This window comes from Salvelinus sp. IW2-2015, linkage group LG31 (genome assembly GCF_002910315.2).
Source record: "Salvelinus sp. IW2-2015 linkage group LG31, ASM291031v2, whole genome shotgun sequence".
In the NCBI taxonomy this organism is placed as follows: Eukaryota; Metazoa; Chordata; class Actinopteri; order Salmoniformes; family Salmonidae; genus Salvelinus; species Salvelinus sp. IW2-2015.
Genome location: NC_036870.1, coordinates 8,899,513 through 8,919,025, shown reverse-complemented (window position 1 = coordinate 8,919,025; position 19,513 = coordinate 8,899,513). Strand labels below are relative to the sequence as shown.

Genomic DNA, 19,513 nt, shown 5'->3' with positions numbered 1-19,513 from the left:
TTTCTGATGTTGACACCTTTACTGGGTGTGTACCACAAAGGAGTGTACTCATTCAGTTTGTAAAAGCGACAGGTAGCCCGCATTATTCTCTGTCGCAAGAAGGGTTCCAGACATCTGGGATGGATTTGTTTAATTTTAGGTCGCTTGTCATTTTGCTGTCAGCAGTTGGTAAGATTAATGAATATATAAATTATTGTTAGCCCTACATGTAATAGTGGACCGAAGAAAACAAAATGTTTGGAGATGTGTTGGGTGGGTTAGGTTTTGGAGGCGCAATCTTAAGGCGCATTGACGTGGTTCTAGTAGAATGCCTTTTTTAGGCCAATAATATAGGCTAACATTACAAACATGTATTTATAGTTTTTACTAGTGCATTGCATATAGCTTGCTTCCTTCTTGATGTATATCACAGACTTATATGTTGAAGTGAACACCTGTTTTCAAACCGGTTTCTCTCAGGATGCTGCAACGGGCAGAGCGTACTTCCAGCAGGCCCGTTGGAGGGAGTACAGGGAAAGAACGTCACGTTCAAAACCCTCATCATGCCCACAGATGTAGGCGACTTTATCACAGTATCTTGGAATTTCAACGGTGGTAGTGGACTTGTACCTGTTGTCACTTCTGCGCCCAAAGGAGAGACAGTTGGCGCTGGCTACGCAGGAAGAGTGTCACTGAATTCATCCACCGGTGTATTGAAGCTGGGACCCTTGACCGCGAAGGATAGCGGGGACTATGCGGTGACCATGGTCACAAGTGCTGCAGTACAGRGCACAGGTGTAACGGCGCTCAAAGTTCTAGGTGAGTAAGACGTTGATTGTGCATAAAAGTGGTTAATTGAATGCGTAAATGTCCCGAAGTAGCCTACACATTTTGGCATATGTTTTCCAAAATCAACTTTGTTATTTACAACCAACTGTTTTCGGCTACTCTATTTATTCCCAAGTAGGCCCTACTCCACAAATACATTTTGATGTATATTTCCCTAATAATGATTCAAACTAGTTTTTTTTTTAAATAGGTAAAAATGCAAAAACGATCAAAGTGAGAAATAAACAGAAATGTGCTTCGAGGCCTATATGTGCAGGGTTTTGAATTATATCCARCTTTAGGGTGTGGCCCTGTTGCTTGGAAAACGAACATTCTAACCTACTACCATGCTCTAGAAATATGGGATGGAGTTATGTCACTGGCYTTATACTGTATTGCTACAGACCTAGGCCTATCTTTAGTAATGTGTGTGGCTGTGATGGCACAAGACATTTCATGGATTAATGCTTATCCATGCCAATATTCCAAATGAGCTTTGCCATATCTCAGCTAGACACCTACACCGCAGTGCCTTCAGAAAGTATTCATACTCCTTGACTTATATCACATTTTGTTGTGTTACAGCCTGAATATTTTTTCTCTCACCCATCTACACACAATACCACATAATGACAAAGTGTAAATCATGTTTTTAGAAATAAAAAAATGCACATTTATTTAAAATGAAATGCAGAAATACCTAATTTACATTAGTATTCTCACCCTTGAGTCAATACTTTGTAGAAGCACCTTTGGCAGCTACTGTATTACAGCTGTGAGTCTTCCTGGGTAAGTCTCTAAGAGCTTTCCACACCTGGATTGTACAATATTTGCCCATTACTCTTTTCAAAATTCTTCAAGCTCTGTCAAATTTGTTMTTGATCATTTCTAGACAATCTTTTCCAGGTCTTGCCATAGATTTTCCAGTAGATTTAAGTCAAAACTGTAACTCGGCCACTCGGGAACATTCACTGTCTRCTTGGTAAGCAACTCCAGTGTAGATTTGGCTATGTGTTTTAGGTTATTGTCCTGCTGAAAGTTGAATTAGTCTCCCAGTGTCTGGTGGAAAGCAGACTGAACCAGGTTTTCCTCTAGGATTTTGCCTGTGCTTAGCTACATTCTGTTTTTTGATATGACGTGTTAAGAATTACAATTTGTATGATATGTTACGAATTGCAAGGCTAGGGGTTAAGGTTAGGAGTTAGGTTAAAAAGTTAAGGTTGGGGGAAGGATTAGCGAACATGCTAAGTAGCTAAAAAAAAGTAGCATGTAGTTGCTAATTAACTCAAATTCTAAAGTTGTCCGTAATGAGATTCGAGCACGCAACCTTCAGGTTGCTAGATGTTCACATTATACGCCCACCCATCCACCCTAATTACATMTTTTACCTTAAGTAACCTTCTGCCTTATGTAACCATACCAAATGTAACATATCATACTAATTTTAGTGTCCCGGGTGTATGTTTACTGTGTTACGTCTAGTCTATGAGAACAGGCATTACACTGATTTCAAAACTCTGTCAACTTCCTCTGTGACAACAACACCGAAAAAATAGGGGTATGGTTGTAGAGAATCAAAGGACCATGAATGTAATAAGAAACCTTAGGTGCTGGCTTAAGACCGGTAGCAATCGCTACAGCATGTCCGGCCAGAACAAGGATGAGGCGGATGTCCAGGTTAAGAAGGGTTTCATGGAAAAAGATAGCCACATTCACACACAGCTGACCACTCATGGTTCAGATAACTGAGACTCATGTCCACTGAGAACTGACATGAACTATGGTTCTGAAAGGAAAGAGGGGGGGGGGGGACATAGGCTATAGCACTGCGATAAATAAAGGTTCAATTAAAAAATAAATATATATAAATAATATGAATGACATGGCTGTATAAGCTAGCGCAGGAAAAGTATAAAACAGGAAAGGCTACAGCAGCATTTAACATTTGGATTAGTATTTATTTTTCACATACCGGTTTGTAATTAAGGCACATGAAAGTTCACATGTTACAGAAGGCATTTCTGCCCCCACAACAAATGCATTTGGATGCAAAAACGTTTTTTATTTTTGTAACTTTCAAATGCTTCTCCTTTAAAGTAATAACGTCCGTCATCCGCCCCCATTTGCATGCTGCGTCGCATATTCAAAGCGTGAAGGATGACAATGACGAGTCAGAACTAGGGAAATAGTTTACAAGTAAACTGGACATTCAGGTTTATGGCAAAGTGTAAAACCAGTAAGAGGTCATATACCATTTTGTTAGGTCAGATTAGAATGACCCCTGTGTATTTTTGGTCAGTTAAACTGCAATTTATTTTACGACATCACAGCCATTGAATGAGCACTTGTTCAGTTCACAACATGTTCAGAAAGCCTTTGCTGCCAAACTGTGGTTGACTTTTCATTAGTTTAATGCTTTCGCTCCCTTCCCCCTTAGCCTTAGAGTAAAGGTTCATTATATGCCACTCTCCCCTCCCTCTGCCTCAAAACTCAAGCACTGATAACAATTACCCTGACACCCCATGCCCTCTTTGCCATCACCTCGTCCTCCCATTCACCCTCCTRTACCTCCTCCCTCCCCTCTTCAGAACCGGTCACCGTCGTGACCATCAAGTCCAACCTGAATGAAGCGGTCGAGTTCAACAGCACTGTGGTCTTGACCTGTTCGGCCAAAGGCTCCTTCCTCATGTACAAGTGGCTCAACGGCACCGCGCCACTGGTCGCCGACGGGAATCATGTGACGTTGAGTGCAAACGAAACAGTGCTAACTGTGGCTGGAGTGTTCAGGAAGGATCTGGTCGGACCCATCTACTGCACAGCCTCCAACAAATTAGAGAGCGATAGCAGTGCCCCCTTCAACCTCACTGTCAGCTGTAAGTACCTATGTTCTTATAGCCTGGTCTCACATCTGTTTGAGCTGTCTCCTACTCCTATGGTCATTGTTAGYAAGACAGCACAAACAGATCTGGGACCAGGCTAATATTCTTATCCATTGATTCCGCTCACGTCTCCGCAAGGCTATCTGAAAGGTTCAGGTGGCGTCTAGTTTAGAGTCTTAGGAGGCTTTGTGTGACTTGGGACACTCCCAGTAGGCGTTTCTACACCCAAACCCAACTCGCCTGTTTACACCATGCCTGTGGTCCGATGGTTATGCTGATTTACCCTTTTCAAGAGAGTTGAAATCACGGCAACATTTTCTTTCTCAATTTTATCAACACGTAGATATGATATTGAGCAGTAGATCAATTRGTTTGTGTGACGGCTTTAGAATAAGTCATGCCAGCCATTTTCTATATTGTAACAGGTAGAGGCTGCTGATCTAAATCAGCCAGCCAGCTCAGGGTGGTATAATGCAGGTGACAGGAAAATGCAGGTCAGATAAGATCCACATTTCATCAAAGCCCATCTGAGTAGAGCACCTGGGAGGGGATAGACCAAGCATGGCTTGTTTTTGTTAAGATTTTAATGAGCTGCTACATTGTAGTTTGCAGCCTTAGGCCTAAGCCTACATTTAAAATTTTTAAAAATGGACCTAACTCCAATATATTTGCAGATGGGCCAGAAAACATCGCCATGACAGTCACCCCCACGGCTGAGGTCCAAAAGAAGGGTTCCAACATTACATTGACCTGCTCAGCCCAGTCTAGCCCTGCGGCTGTGATTCAGTGGATCCACAATGGAGTCCCGCTCAATGTGATGGGCCCCAAGCTGGTACTGGACAACATTGCCGAGGCACAGAGTGGAAACTACTCCTGCATGGCCAGCAATGCCAAAACCTTGCGATACCTGGAATCCACCACAGCCAAGTTCACTGTAGTAGGTGAGTAGAAGATCCACAAGAGCCAATGGGAAATCACAGTTTTGTACATGGATAGGAAGGGTGCMTTAGCAAATACAAAGGAGACCCATGGTAAACCATGGCACTGGTAAAGACCTAGAGAGTCAAATCTTACTCTAATAGAAAGCAAAGTAGGGAAACTGGTTGTTGCGTTCAMTTGAGCTACAGTATTCTGGTTCTTGTCAGTAACATGTTTTTCAGATGCTGAACTCATTTGATTTTATTAGACTTATAGACTGACTTGATCTTGTTTAACTAATTACAAGGAAGTTGTTATTACCCGTTCTCCATTTAATGGTGAATATTTAATTGAAAAGGTTTGTTACAGCCAAATCATCCCTTTTGAGACAGTTTCTGTATCTGTAAGATAAAGAATGTGTCGTTAGTCCTCCAGCCCTGCCTCAAAGAGATGGTATCATCCTTATTAAGCTAATACCATGAACAGACAGACTGAAACCTGTTTCTTGGCTTCGCACCCAGAAGGCATAACACCGAACACGGAATGGATTCCATATGATTTTTAAGCCTACGGTACAAGTTTCAAACCCAGTGACCTCGTATCATGGCAACTGTGTACGTTCCCTTGTAGGTTTTTAAAGCTTGTGAAATATGTGCTGSATACCAATACAGTACAACGAGTGCATGGCCCTCGGTGTGTACTGAAACTGTTTACAACGGGAGACAGACAGTCTACCATGTTGTGAGTGACTAAAACCTGCTCGGTTGGGGGGATGGTCTTTCAAAATACCTGGAGTCTTTGAGTCGTGTGTMGTTCTTTTTCAAAGGAAGAGAGATTGTGGGATGTGGGGGGGGGTGATGCTTGCCCATTAGCAGTCATTTCAGTCGTTCTATGAATGCTCCCCTCTACTTGGTAAACAGTAGTGACTTCAAGCCCAATTATTCCGTCACGAATCATAGTGACACATTTTACTTTTAATGACTGACCAAAGCTGAGGAAATAAGAATTTGCCTCTGAAAATGTTTGCCTTCAAGCCTAACACTTATTGGCCAAAGTATTGATTAGGCAGTTATGAGTCACCATTGAGGGCCATGAACTTTGTGTTTAAAATATATTATCTTGGCATTTGTTTTCCAACACTTATTAGTCTGGAAAGAAGACATCAAGATTAACAAGACAGTGGTTTCTCCTGTTCCACCTGTTCAACTGGTCCAAAACAAAAACAAACTTGGCCTTAGTCTCACTTTCAAGTGGTCTAGCATGACAGTGAGCATGTTAATTGCATTATCTATTCATGTAGGTCATTTGGTTTTGCTTGGTCGTGAAGTTTTTGGTACATCAGCCCATTAAAAAACTCATTGTAAAATAACATTCTATTTGATGTCACATTTTATGGAAACATGGCCTGGTATAAGCTGTACAGTGATATTGTATAGTAGCTACCCACAGACGTCAAATCAACGTCTATTCCATGTTGGTTCAACGTAATTTCCTTGACATGACGTGGAAACAACGTTGATTCAACCAGTGTGTGCCCGGAGTTCAGATGTAATGTCAGTAAGGTACAATGAAAGTACAATGTCTTCCAATTTAGTAGGCATCGTTAAATCCATCCAACTAAAATCGAATGAAGAGTTCATCAATCTTCATATATTCTAAATACTTTGTTGGTCTAGCACTCTGTAGTTGTGAGTGAAACAAGCGGTCTCTCAGTGTTATCATCTGGTCCGTGTAAACCCTAACTCCATTTGTCCTCTGTGTTTGTAGAGGCCATATCCGGCACTAAGATCACAGGCCCCAATGGAACGCTCGTTGCAGGTAACAGTACYGCCACCCTGAGCTGCCAGGCAAGTGCCGGCACCGCCGGCACCCGAGTGTGGCTGAAGAATGGCGTGGCACTGTCTCCTAGCAACAGGGTCGTGGTCTCGCCAGACAAGAGCTCGGTCACGATCAAGCCAGTGCAGAAGGAGGACAGTGGGGAGTACCAGTGCAAGCTGACCAATGCTGTGAACACAGACTCTGCCAGTCTCAAGATAGGAGTCAACTGTGAGTATATGCCTCCTGACCTCTATACTGACCATTAACACCAATAKATGAAGTTAGCTTTTATATTTGGTTGTATATTCATAATGTTACAGTATCCAAAAAGAAAAGCCTTGTGTTTCACCCAAATCCACGATAAACTGTCTGAATGCTACAGTGTAGTATTATTGAGGTCAGAATGGCCAGGTGAATTTCAGGTATAAATTCTCCTTTCCTGTGTCTCAGTTGGTCCTGAGGCTGTGTCGGTGAAGGGGGATAGTGCCGTAGAGGTGAAAGACCGTGTCACGCTGAAGTGTACCTCAGTCTCCCTCCCTGCTGCCARCTACACCTGGAAGTTCAACGGGACGCTGACCGACGTGATGACAGCCGAGTACATCATCGAAGCCGCTGTGTACAAGAACACTGGGATTTATACTTGTGAAGCCAGCAACGCCGTCACCGGGTTGAGCAATGCCGTTGCCCACAAGCTGTCTGTCAAAGGTTTGATAGTGGAGGCTATAAGAGTATWCCATCATTTGGCACCATGGTTCTTAGGATGTCTRCTCACCCTAACTTGTGTTGGGATATTCTACTCATAAATCATGTACGGTAGCACTGTACACATTTATCTCAGATGAAACCGTTGCATTACTTTGAGATGTTCTGATGATGACGATGATGATGATAAACGATAGATTGTTCTTGTGATTCCTCAGAGGAGGGAACACTGGATAATGGTCTGTCGGGCGGGCAGATCACTGGGATCATCATCGGCGTSATCATCGCCCTAGGGGCCATCATCGGTGTTGTCCTCCACATGAGACGGAAAAAAAGACAGTGAGTTTTCTTGGTTTTACCTTTGATCCACTTATGCTATTCCATAAAAGACTGTATGGCTTTGCAGACACAGCTGTTGTGTGTAATTGTACACAATTCTTCACCGTCTCTAAGTGCCCTTCCTGTGAATCTCCAGTCCTCGCTTCATTCCTCTCATTCTTTGGCATCCTAGAACTTGTACACCCGGTTGTTACCAAGCATCTTCACTATGTTCGTAGKGGTCAAATTCTCTGCACTTCCAAAGCCCTATTTTAGCAAACTCTTTGTAGCTTTTCATTTGACTCAACACAGATAAAGACACTGATTTTGGGGGATTTACAGCAAGGTTTCATATGGAACTCCAAAGTGTCATTTCTGATCAATCCTATCACCAAAGTGAAAGTGATGCAAACGACCACATCCTCTGAGTTGCCTGCCAGTGGATGCAGGAATCGTTATCTTCAAGCAAAGAACAAACAGTTTAGTCAAGGCAGACACGGGCTGACACGCCTCGCACATTCCAGCATTTGGCAACAGAAATCTATGATAACACCCCTTCTGAACAAACCAGAAAGAGAGAAATATACCACAGGTGTCATTGCTCACAGTTTTGTCGTCAAAACCCTTTTTCTCATTGGAYCTCTTGTTGTAGTACTCGTTCACGTTCTCATTCCTCTCCCCTTCCTCGCTAATAAGAGTGTTGTCAGGCAGAGCAGACAAAGTGACCTGGTGGGACAGAGATCACTGGAGGTCAAGCATACTGTACCTGCAGAGCACGGTCTACAACCACCGCTCCAAGGTTCAGAGTTTGTCTCCCTGCTCCTCATTATCATAATCTGACAAACTCAAAATTGATATTTGAGGCTATTGTTCCTTGACGGCGTTSGCACTCCTGGAGGTCCATTGACTAAGAATGTCAGGTTTGGATCATTGGCAGGCAATTCTTGTAAGGTTGTCAATGGAAAAACAGGAACTCTATAAGTGAAGATGAACTATTGGGATTGCTCACTTAATATTTCCCATTTACCTGGCCGATTTCCAGAGTGTGCCTGCAGATACATTCCTTGAAATAGTTTTTGTTTCATTAGTAGACGTCGTACAAAGTAGTATTACGTACATCAGCTTTTTGTGTTTGTGGCCAGTAGAAAATAAAGAACGGAGGTGTGCGTAAAGGTTCACAACAAGGAAAGGGAAATAAAGTTACAGGGATTTCTGATGCAAAGACCAACCGCCTTCCTCCAGTCAGGAAGATGAGCCTCCAGATAACCAACCAGCATAACACGCATTTCCCCCAAAGTGCAGACTTCCTACTGGATAACTAACAAGCTGCTAAAAAGCAAAAGATACAACATTTTACTTGAGTTCACTTCATTGTCGTGTTTACAGCCGGTGAACAAGGGGAATGCAGTGTGGCGTTAAAAGTAGGCCTGGCTGGTTACGTTTACACAACCCTGTGTGCACAGCTGGGTTCACACAGACGCACACCTGTTTTAYATGAGAGAGGGACTGGCAGGTTCAAAGCCCCAAACACCATACTGTTCCTGATTAGTGTGATAGGTGACTGGCAAATTGGTGCACAGCAGGCCAGGCCCCTATGTAAAATGGGGGGGATTAGCGATTACAGGTGCCGATAGTGTAGGTTTCTGGAAAAGGGCKCTGTCTTTATAGGGAGCATATTATTTTCTCCGGTAGAGGATATAGATAGATGCATGTCTTGGGTGTACACTGAATTTGTTTAACCATGTTCTGATATACGTTACTGGACACTTTTACAGAGTATCCAAGATTGATTAAAACAACTAAGATATGATTCTGTTGATATACCATGACATGTGTACAGTAGATAACTGTGATACGTCACAGATAAACCACTGCCAAAGACCTGCATGTATTTATTCTGTCTCGCTCTCCTCATTCTGCCTGGCCTTGTCAGCCTGGATCAACGCTATGGGTTTCAGTATTTTGAAAACACAGTCGGACCACATTCCAACACTCTCTCTAGCCTCGCACTCAGGAGAGGAAGATTCCATCTCAACAGGGMGGTCCGCCTCTTTTCGCCCCTCTCTGAATCACCTTAAGATAACAAGCTGTCGGGGCGTGGTGGCCCCGGGCAGTGGAACGGACACTTCCAGCCGAGCTTAAGCCCCTCTCCTCACTTCAGATTCAGCCTATTTAATAATCATGTACAGTGTTGCAGGTGTGATTGTAGGGTACAGTGAAAATCTTAGTCTTAGAGCTCCAACATGCAGGACTAAGAGAAATAAAATAATGGAAATGATAATACAAAACAACAATAGAAATAGCACTATATACATAATAACAACTGTGGCAGTGATTAATAAATCAATTAAGTAGCAGGTGACTAGTGGTGGCTGTTCAGCAGTCTGATGGTCTGAGGGTAGAAACAGCGTCCCATTGAACTTCCAGGTGTAGGTGGCAGCAGGGAGGGAGACTGAGGTACACTTCAGCGTGACACGGTCTTTCACCTCTAAGGCACTTTCCCCCTTCACAGGACCCAGTTGCATAGGGAGGAGTTCAGACCCAGGGGTGTGAGCTTTGTAATGAGCTTATAGGGCACTATGGTATTGAAGGCCGAGCTCTGGTCGATGAACAGCATCCTCACATATGTGACCAACTGGCTCAATCTTATGTAGCAAAATTAGAAATTTGTGTTTTTTACATTAGATAAAAGTAGAGACTCAGAGCTACGAAATGGTATATCATACACTACAGTTGAGGAACAATGGGAAAGTAATTCTGCTWTGAAAGTTGATAAACTTGTAACCTCACTTTGGAGAAAATGGCCCTTGAATGTTTTGGTACACCTACTGGAGAGCTCTTCTTTGTCTACAKCAATTCAGCATCGTTCACACCCTCTTAAGCTTCAGCCCCACCTAGCTCTTTAAGTATTCACATGTGAGGCCATGATGTAAACAACAAAAGATTTCAAGAGTAAAGGCTGGTTTATACTACGGGTGTGTTCATAAATTCAATCTGGAGTGCCAGAGCTTGCTCAGAGTGCGCTCTGGGCGTTCGTAAATTTAGAGTGTTGTCACATTGTCCGTTCGTAAATTCCGAGCGTTTTGCTCTCGGAGCGTTCAGAGCGCATACTGGACGCTCTGGCCTAGGAGTAGGGTTGATCTGAACGTTCTGACCTAACAACAACAACAGTCAAGCACCCAAACTAACTGACTAACGTTGGCTAGCTTGCTAGCTACTTCCAGACACAAATGAGGGAACAGCTCACTCTGACCATTTTACTCACCACAGCAGAGCTGGTTAGGCTGTTTTTATGTTGGTGACTGCAACTGTGCTTCTGGCAACAATTTAATTAAGCTTTTTTTGCCAACGTTTACTGACACCGGCCATATTGAACAGGTGTTGAGCGTTCGTAAATTTGTCTGTTATTCTGCTCTCTGGCACGCTSAGACGAGTGCTCTGAAATCGGAGTAGATAGCCAGAGTGAATTTACCKGCTACGTCTATCGACAGTTGTTGCAGTAACARGAACATTCTATTGAAATGGTTACTTGCAAAGCGGAGTCTTTTGTTTAGACATGTAGCTAGCTAGCTAAACAATGAACCATAATCCCAACTCATAACGTTACTACCTTGCATGAATCTYCAGGTAGCTAACCAACCAGGTTCAATGTTAGCTAGCTAGCTAACATTAGGCTATAACTACCAATGCAAATAGCCCTGAGATACAAATAATATTACTACACAGATCATACACGTAWCGTTAGCTCGCGAGCCAGCCAGCTAARGTTAACTAGCTAGCTAACAGTACACTTTAACTTGAAATGAAAACAACTTTCTGACAAAATTAGAAATGTGTAATATCTGAAAATGTTGCTAGTTTACTACCTGTATACATTAATGGACGCTTCTCCCTCTCAGTCACGGATGCCATGGTTGCCCTTAGTTTGAAGATGTAATCCGGAGACAGGTGTTTTATACAACAGCCTTCAGGGTGTTCTCTTTTCAACTCCGTCTGCATTATTGCAATCAAACGCCAGAATTTTCTCCATCTCCTTAGCTACTGTATCATACTCTAATTCCACCATGCATTCCACTGATTTCAAAACTCGGTCCTCCAGAAAGTGGAGAGCAACACCTTTTGCAGTTCTACTACGTGACATCTTTCAAAAAATCTGCATTAGAKAGGATTACCTACACATACTGACCAGCTCAAATAGACAGAATCGTSCTACATGGCAGACCAATCTGAACTCATCTCTCGACATGTCCAGCCCACCCATTATCTCAGCCAATTATGGCTAGCGGGAAGGTTCCTGTCTTTTTCTGTGGCTAAACCAATTGGCTCGTAATTTAACAATTTTATTRATATTTACAGATTGCATATAAGTTTGTAATTAAGGCACATGAATGTTCACATGTTCCAGAAGGCACTTCTGCCAAAAGAAATGCATTTTGATTTTAAAAAAAAGTTAACTGCGTTCAAATGGCTTTCTTGTGGAGTAGTGACGCGCGACATATGCCTAGTTTCCTGAAATGAGTCACATTTGCATTCCTTTTGTCCAGGTGGGTAAGGGCGGTGTGCAGTGCAATAGCGATTATGTCGTCCGTGGATCTGTCAGGGCGGTAGGCTAATTGGAGAGGGACGGTGTGTCGGGGAAGGAAGAGGTGATATGGTATTTGACTAGCCTCTCAAAGTACTTCCTGATGACAGAAGTGAGTGCTACTGTAGTCTGTAGTCATTCAGCTCAATTACTTTCCCTTTCTTGGGCACAGAATGATAGTGGACATCTCGAAGCAGGTGGGTATAGAGGCCGGAGCTAGGGAGAGATTGAAAATGTCAGAACACAACAGCCAGCTGGTCTGCACATGCTCTGAGGGCACTGCTAGAGATGCCGTCTGGGCCAGCAGCCTTGCGAGGGTTAACACACTTGAATGGCAGCTCAGGGTCATTGTGCTCGTATCTTGAGAAAAAGGTGTTTAGCTCATCCGGTAGAGTGGCGTTGGTGACCGTGATGTGGCTGGCTTTCTTTTTGCAGTCCATGATCGTTAGGAGCCCCTGTCACATACGCCTTGTGTCCGACCTGCTGAATTGCTCCTCCCCTTTGTCCCTATACTTGTGTTTCGCCATCTTGATCGATCTGCGTAAGTCATATTTGTACTGTTTAACCAAACTATTGTCCGCAGTCACCTTGCTCTGTTTATAAGCAGCATCTCTCTCCTCAGATTTCGGGTACGTTTTTGATGGACTAGAGAGGTGGACCGAGATTGAGTCAGTGGAGCAATGYTTAGATAAGGGGAAGTTATGCTCTTCTTTATTGCCATCACTTGGATTTTCCCCCTTTCCATGGTAGTCACTGGTGATASGGGAGAGGCTGAGTTGAGAGCATGGTTGGAATGTCACCGTCGTGTCTGCACAGGTCTCTTGCTCTCTTTCTGTCCATCTCCCTCTTCTTCTCGCCTCTTCTGTKTGTTACTGTCTTTCACTCTTTCTAACATTCTTACTCTACATTCCTCTCTTCCACTTGGTTCCATCTGTCCTCGCTTACCTTCCACTATGACTTAAAGTTTCCTCGACACGGTTTGTCCTGAGGGACATTCCTTACGGAAGTACTCATATTTTCTGGAGACATGCCGTAAWTCAGCCATAGTACACGGGCATACCTGCAGGATCAAAGTGAAACTGCCAYGTACCCATTGTTGATATTGTAGTTATTGAGTCATCCTCTTCCTGTGTTTGTCCCCATTGTTATGTCTACTGTTCTTATCAATGGCACAAAACTAGGCTAGATGCTTTCTGAGATGAGATCACAGCATTACGAAGGTTACAGTACCTACCAACACTGCTCGTATTCGTCAGGGCATTAGGGTTGTTCATTAACCATTTAAACTCGTAGGAATTAGCCTATATGGATAGGGCTAAATATAAATGTTTTTACAGAAGAAATATGAAAACCATATGTATAACCATGGTAGCAATTAAAAGGAAACAGTTTGGACATTTTGGGGAAATTCTTAGACTAAAGGCGAGGACAAAACAGTTAATCTGACACTAGACGGAATCTTAACTTTACACCGTTGATTGTATGTGAATTTTACWTTTGCTGTACCTTTCGCCGCATTTGTTGATAACGAAATCGTAAAATACTCTGGATACATTAACTAACATGATAAGTATATTCAAATTTGGGGTAGGTACCAACATAAGACAAGAAATGAGAAGGGTTTGAGTGAGGTCTAACTGGTGTCTCCATGTGGCTTCACACCTCTACAAAGTGTCCACAGTTCCTAAGCAATTTCAATGCAATTTTATGACTCAAAGAAGAGTCTTCAACAATAAGGTGCTATTTCAAGCTCTCATAGCTGTGTTGTTGAGGACCTAGAGCAAGCAGACTTGTAGTTGTTCAGAACAACACAGGGTATGACGCCATGTCATCTTGTAACTGAACATCACGCATGGTGATCATAAACGTTGACAACGTACTCTTTTATGATATGGAAATGTGAAGTGTTAGGCTTGCTTGTATGGCATAAAAGCGATATTTATTATAATCCTCAACGTCTCATCTTTCAAAATACTTTGAGTCCTCTTTATTTACGGCATTTCCCTCACTCAGACAACYAAACATTTGCTCAAATTGCCCGGGTACAGGGAGGGATGGGGCCAACATCTTGARACTCGGTGTGCTCAAGTTCAGAACCGCTGTCAGTCACAGTTACAATTTAGGCGCTTATCAGTGTCCAAATCTGCCCATTTCAACCTGTATATGGGTACAAGTGTAAAGAGCTACCTATGGGGTTTCCATCAAAGAAATTAGGAGACACAATTATTTTTAAATAATAGCTGCCTGCTTTATATTTGTTGCTGTCGTGGATATATGAACTAAAATCAAGTCATTCAGGTTGTCAGAGAGAAGTTATCATCCCCACAACGAGGCGTCTTGTTTTCTCAAATCCCTTCAAAGRGAGGTCATCATTACACTAATCGCCACTATTTTATTTTATGTTCTGTTTCAGGGGCAACTCGTCATACTAGAAGAGTGCCTCGAGGAAAGCTGGTAAGCCGCTCTTTGATAACTCTCTATATTATCCTGAAGTTGTTTGCGTTGTCAGGCAACGCAGGCTAGCATTACCCTCTGTTGTAACAGCCGTTATCAAGGCTGTCTCCACTGACCTGGGACAAACATTTCCTTGTTGAGGACATTTTTACTGCATTGCGTTTGAGGCTATAGCTACTGTTCTGTGGTGCCACTCCGTATCACACACATTTTACCTGAAAGGCCTTTCAGATAAGAATGTTGACTTTATACGTAGGGAGTGTGCACCAAGTCCGAGTCTGGCATAGCTACAGTAAATCAGTGAGCACCAAGTCCGAGTCTGGCATAGCTACAGTAAATCAGTGTATCCATCTTTCATCTGAATGAACAAGTAAGGCAAAGGTCCTCATTGCTGTTATTTGATTTAGGCCTATTAGCATTTTGGGAGTTGAAGTAGAACAAAAGCCAGTAGATACTGTATAGCCTAACTATTACCAATGTTCACCTAAGAGGACTTTCAGATGAGGGCTGATTGAAAACAAGATATTCAACTTCCGAACTTGTTCTTGTGGTTGTAAGTAGCGCTCAGTGGTAAGCTATGAGTTTCTTCTTCCCCACAGGAGCTATCAGCCCAAAGAATCAGCCAATTATTCCCCTCAAGATCAATCTCTGCAGTCGGGAAGACCACWCAGGTGGAAACCTCCCCCAGGTCTGTCCAGCCAAACAAGCTATTCATCACAAAGTCCATATAACCCCAGGGGTCACAACATCACCCCCGTCCCTAACACTCACACATCAGACATGGTCATCTCCTTTGAAAATGGTGGTGTCCTTGGGCTTGGATTGGACCAGAAAGCTCCAACACATCTATCCAATCTATCTGTCTGTATGGGCTTATTTTCCTTCYCACACCWTCCCTCCTCTCCATCCATCCCATTGGCTAAGGTAAACAGCTTCCAACAGTCCCTGGGATGCTGACTCTTCCTCTTTTGCAAAACAGAGGAATGTCATTGCTTACATCAGTTTCTCCACACGTTCCCTGGGAAATGACTCGCATCATAGACTTGAGCGATGGTGAGAAACTGGAGGAGGATTTAGTGGTGTAATACACTGGAGTCCCACGGGACTGTAGGTCTTAGTCACTTGGTCACTCCTCACTGAGTACACTCATCAAGGCGAACGGGCAAGTATCGTCTGAATCCTTCAAACACCTGACGGACACAGGTTCGTAAATCTGACYTTACCACAGACAGGTGTCTGCTTGATCCCAAGGAATGCTTTTCCCCCCCCTTTTCTTTCCTGTCTTTACCTCTACAAGATCTGCTCGTAAGAACTTAATGTGAAGACAGCAATGACAAGATCCAACACGCAGCAAATATTCAGGGGAGAAGAWAAAAAAGGWGGGAATGTTTTTGTGGGCAAAGYCATTCTTTTGGTTTTGGAGGGAAAATGTGTGTGCTTCAGGGCTGTGCTACTGAGTTTTGCTATTTGCTATATTCCACTTTTCAAATGTTTTAATAATTTGGCCTTTTGTAGTTTAAACCAAAAAAAGACAAAACTATGTTTTTCGAAACATGAATGAACAAGTGACATTTTATGTTAACTGTAACACAGCCCGTTTTTACCCGCTTCTTAGCTTTGTTTTTGTCACTAGTATTTATTTTTCTGAACCCTCCGATGAATACATTGAGCTGATGGTGTTTTTTTTATCCAATGAATGATAATGAGTTTTTTGCTGTCAATGAGTTGTTTGACAGCACACACAGGTATGTGACAACCAGTCATACACACAGAACTATGGGTTGAGAGTTCTTTATCTGCTAAGTTTCCTCCCACCATTTAAAGTCAATGGGGGGTTTTGTGTCACGATACAGTACAGGCTGTCACGTTCCTGACCTGTTTTCTGTTGTTTTTGTATGTGTGTGATGGTCAGGGCGTGAGTTTTGGGTGGGCAGTCTATGTTTGCTGTTTCTATGTTGGTTTTGGGTTGCCTGGTATGGCTCTTAATTAGAGGCAGGTGTTTGCGTTTTCCTCTAATTGAGAGTCATATTAAGGTAGGTTGTTCTCACTGTTTGTTTGTGGGTGATTGTCTCCTGTGTCAGTGTCTGTATGTTACGCCACACGGACTGTTCCGGTTTTTGTTTGTTAGTTCTTCGTTTTATGTAGTCTGTTTTCCTGGTTCATGCGTTCTTCACGTTGTATGTAAGTTCGTGTCCAGGTCTGTCTACATTCGTTTATTTGTTTTGTAATTATTCAAGTGTTTGTCGTGTTTTTCCGTTTTGTCTATTAAATCAATATGTATTCACAACCCGCTGCATTTTGGTCAATACTGCTACTCCTCTATGAAAGTACAAGGCAGTTACTCTGGCAGAGTAATGTAAATGTCACTTGGCTGTGGAAGGTGTTTATTCTTGTGGTTTGACCTATTCGTTAAAACATATCATTACATAAAGCATTCTGTATATTCAAAGAGAAAGACACACACATAAAGACAGATACACAGACACCAGAACTTGAACACAGTAACCAAATACACTGAACAAAAATGTAAACGCAACATGTAAAGTGTTGGTCCCATGATTCATTAACTGAATATCCCAGAAATGTTCCATACACACAAAAAGCTTATTTCTCTCAAATTTTGTGCACAAATTTGTTAACATCCCTGTTGGTGAGAATTCTATCCTTTGTCAAGATAATCCATCTACCTGACAGGTGTGACATATCAGGAAGCTGATCAAACAGCATGATCATTACACAGGTGCATCTTGTGCTGGGGACAATAAACGGCCAACTCGAAAATGTGCAGTTTTGTCACAAAACCCAATGCCACAGATGTCTCAAATTTTGAGGGAGCATGCAATTGGCATGCTGACTGCAGGAATGTCCACCGAAGCTGTTGTCAGAGAATTGAATAAGCCGCCTCCAACGTCGTTTTAMAGAATTTGGCAGTAACTCATTCRGATTGGCCTGGCCTGGCTCCCCAGTGTGTGGGCCTATGTCATGTMGCTGCGCACATGCCCAGTCATGTGAAATCCCTATATTAGGGCCTAATGAATTTATTTTAATTGACTGATTTCCTTATATGAACTGTAACTCAGTAAWATCTTAGAAATTGTTGCATGTTGCATTTATAGTTTTGTTCAGCATAGGTGCACTGGTCCAAATTGGTCCTGCCACTGCATGTAATAGTCATTAGTTTTCATAGAGATCTAAGTAAGAAACTTGATTGACTGAGGAAGAATGAGATTGTTCCGTTTTCGTCTCGTTGGTCTAGTTCTTGAAGATAAACAGGGAGAAATTGACACCTTTTACCTGAACAGTGTTTTAGTGTAGCTGAGCATTCTTATCAAAGTGATAGCCCAGCTCTGATGAAAAATGGAACAGCAATAAACTGCTCCCTTTGTAAATATGATTTACTTTATGTAAATGTATACTGTAATAAACATTGTATTTTTTAGGCTTGTCATCTATTTGGGMTTTCTTGCTTTATCTTAATTTGAATATTTCAAATGTCAGACACTTTCTCAGGTTGTTTCCAGAAAGGCGTATTATTCTTTAACGACTGACCAGCCTATATTCATAAATCATTATCTCTTTGTATAGACACGCCTCTGAGATGTTTTATTTATTCTTCTGTCCTTACTGCSATTTGCATTTGTTACAGTCTTGTTTCTTTTCAAATGGAACTTTCCTACCTATGTGTAGCTAGCCAACCCCAGCCTCTGTGTTTCCAGACAGCCAATCGCACCTCTCTCTCTTTCTCTCTCTCTCGTTCCTGGGATTTGGAATGACAGAACATAAAGGCGGTCTTGCTGCAGTTGGTGTGTGTGTGTATGCAATGGTGCTCTCCTCTCCTGCCACGCCAGTCCCCCTGTTTCTTCACAGATATGCCTCAGAAAGAAACGATGTAAAAACCTGCTTTAACAAAAGAGAAAGAGAATCCCTGCAGTGAGCGTGTTGTGTGCTCAGGGTGGGAAACCGACACCCTGAGCTCAGGGGTGGGTTAATTAAAGCATCCATATTTAATCTGAACCATAATAGACTGGATTTGAAACCACACATTTACATTTGAACTGGATTTGATCCTCTTGTAGACACATTCATATAGAATGAGCTAACCTGTCTAGAGTAATTGGAAAGGGAATACGAATGCACGGTTGGATGAAAAAGCACTACAAGGTGCAGGATGCTCTTGGCGGTGACCAGTCTATCAAGTTCATTTCATTTGCCTTCAGTCAACAATGGCTTTTTTTTTAAACATTTTTACTTTTGGTCTGGTTGGGTGTTAAACAATGGGACAACTGTGTATCACTGTACTTGAATGTAAACGAAAACTCAATAAAATGTAAGTGTACAAAAATACCTCTGGATCCCTTTTAAAAGCTGTCTTTATTTCTTATAAGATTACACATCTAGGAGCTCAAGCTTGTTGTTACCAGTGTATTAGGTTTCTTGAGTGCAGAGTGTTCTGCATGTCAAACAACAGTGCAAAGTAAGGCATGAAATCAAATATACTGAATGTAAAGTGTTTTCGAACAATTATCTTGAAAATGAAAGCCAAGAGGAGTCTATATAATTCTTTAATAACTTGATTGTAYCATGTTTGTTGTGGCCATGCAGGTTTGAAGGCTATGTTGGGTGGAGGCTATCTCTACCTGACTTTCACCAACCCTGTCACTGTCAGGACGTTGTGCCTGCCAAGGACATTAGTTCATAAAGTCTGCTTGGCAGATCGAGTGAGTGTCTCTCACCCATGAACCGTGTAGTCTAAAGAATAGTCCCCAGTCACAAATMATGACTTTCAGGTTTTGCTCATATGTCACAGGGACAGTGCCCAGAGCTCTTGTACAAGGCAGTGCAGCCTTGAGAGAGGAGAGGGGAGGGGAGGCCGTTTCAATGCTGTGACTATGACTCACCAACCTGACTTTCTGCAGATCAGGGCTGTCATTACCCTACTCTGTAATCACACTCACACCGGCKAATGTGTCTTTTTTTTTGTAGTAGGCAGATTAAAATGTCTGTAACTTGTTGGTACAAGTCCAGATGTATGGAA

At 42.5% G+C, this 19,513-nt stretch overlaps 1 protein-coding gene across 1 annotated transcript; it reads left to right on the top strand.

Moving 5' to 3' along the window:
• On the top strand, nt 1–16,470 carry LOC111955665 (cell adhesion molecule CEACAM20). Its single transcript, XM_023975910.2, has 9 exons — nt 1–168; nt 460–798; nt 3,396–3,680; nt 4,361–4,627; nt 6,372–6,650; nt 6,873–7,127; nt 7,343–7,463; nt 14,438–14,478; nt 15,078–16,470. The coding sequence occupies exons 1-8, from the start codon at nt 120–122 to the stop codon at nt 14,454–14,456; spliced, it is 1,614 nt and encodes a 537-aa protein (XP_023831678.1). The 5' UTR covers nt 1–119; the 3' UTR covers nt 14,457–14,478; nt 15,078–16,470.
• The last annotated feature ends 3,043 nt before the right edge of the window (nt 16,471–19,513 follow it).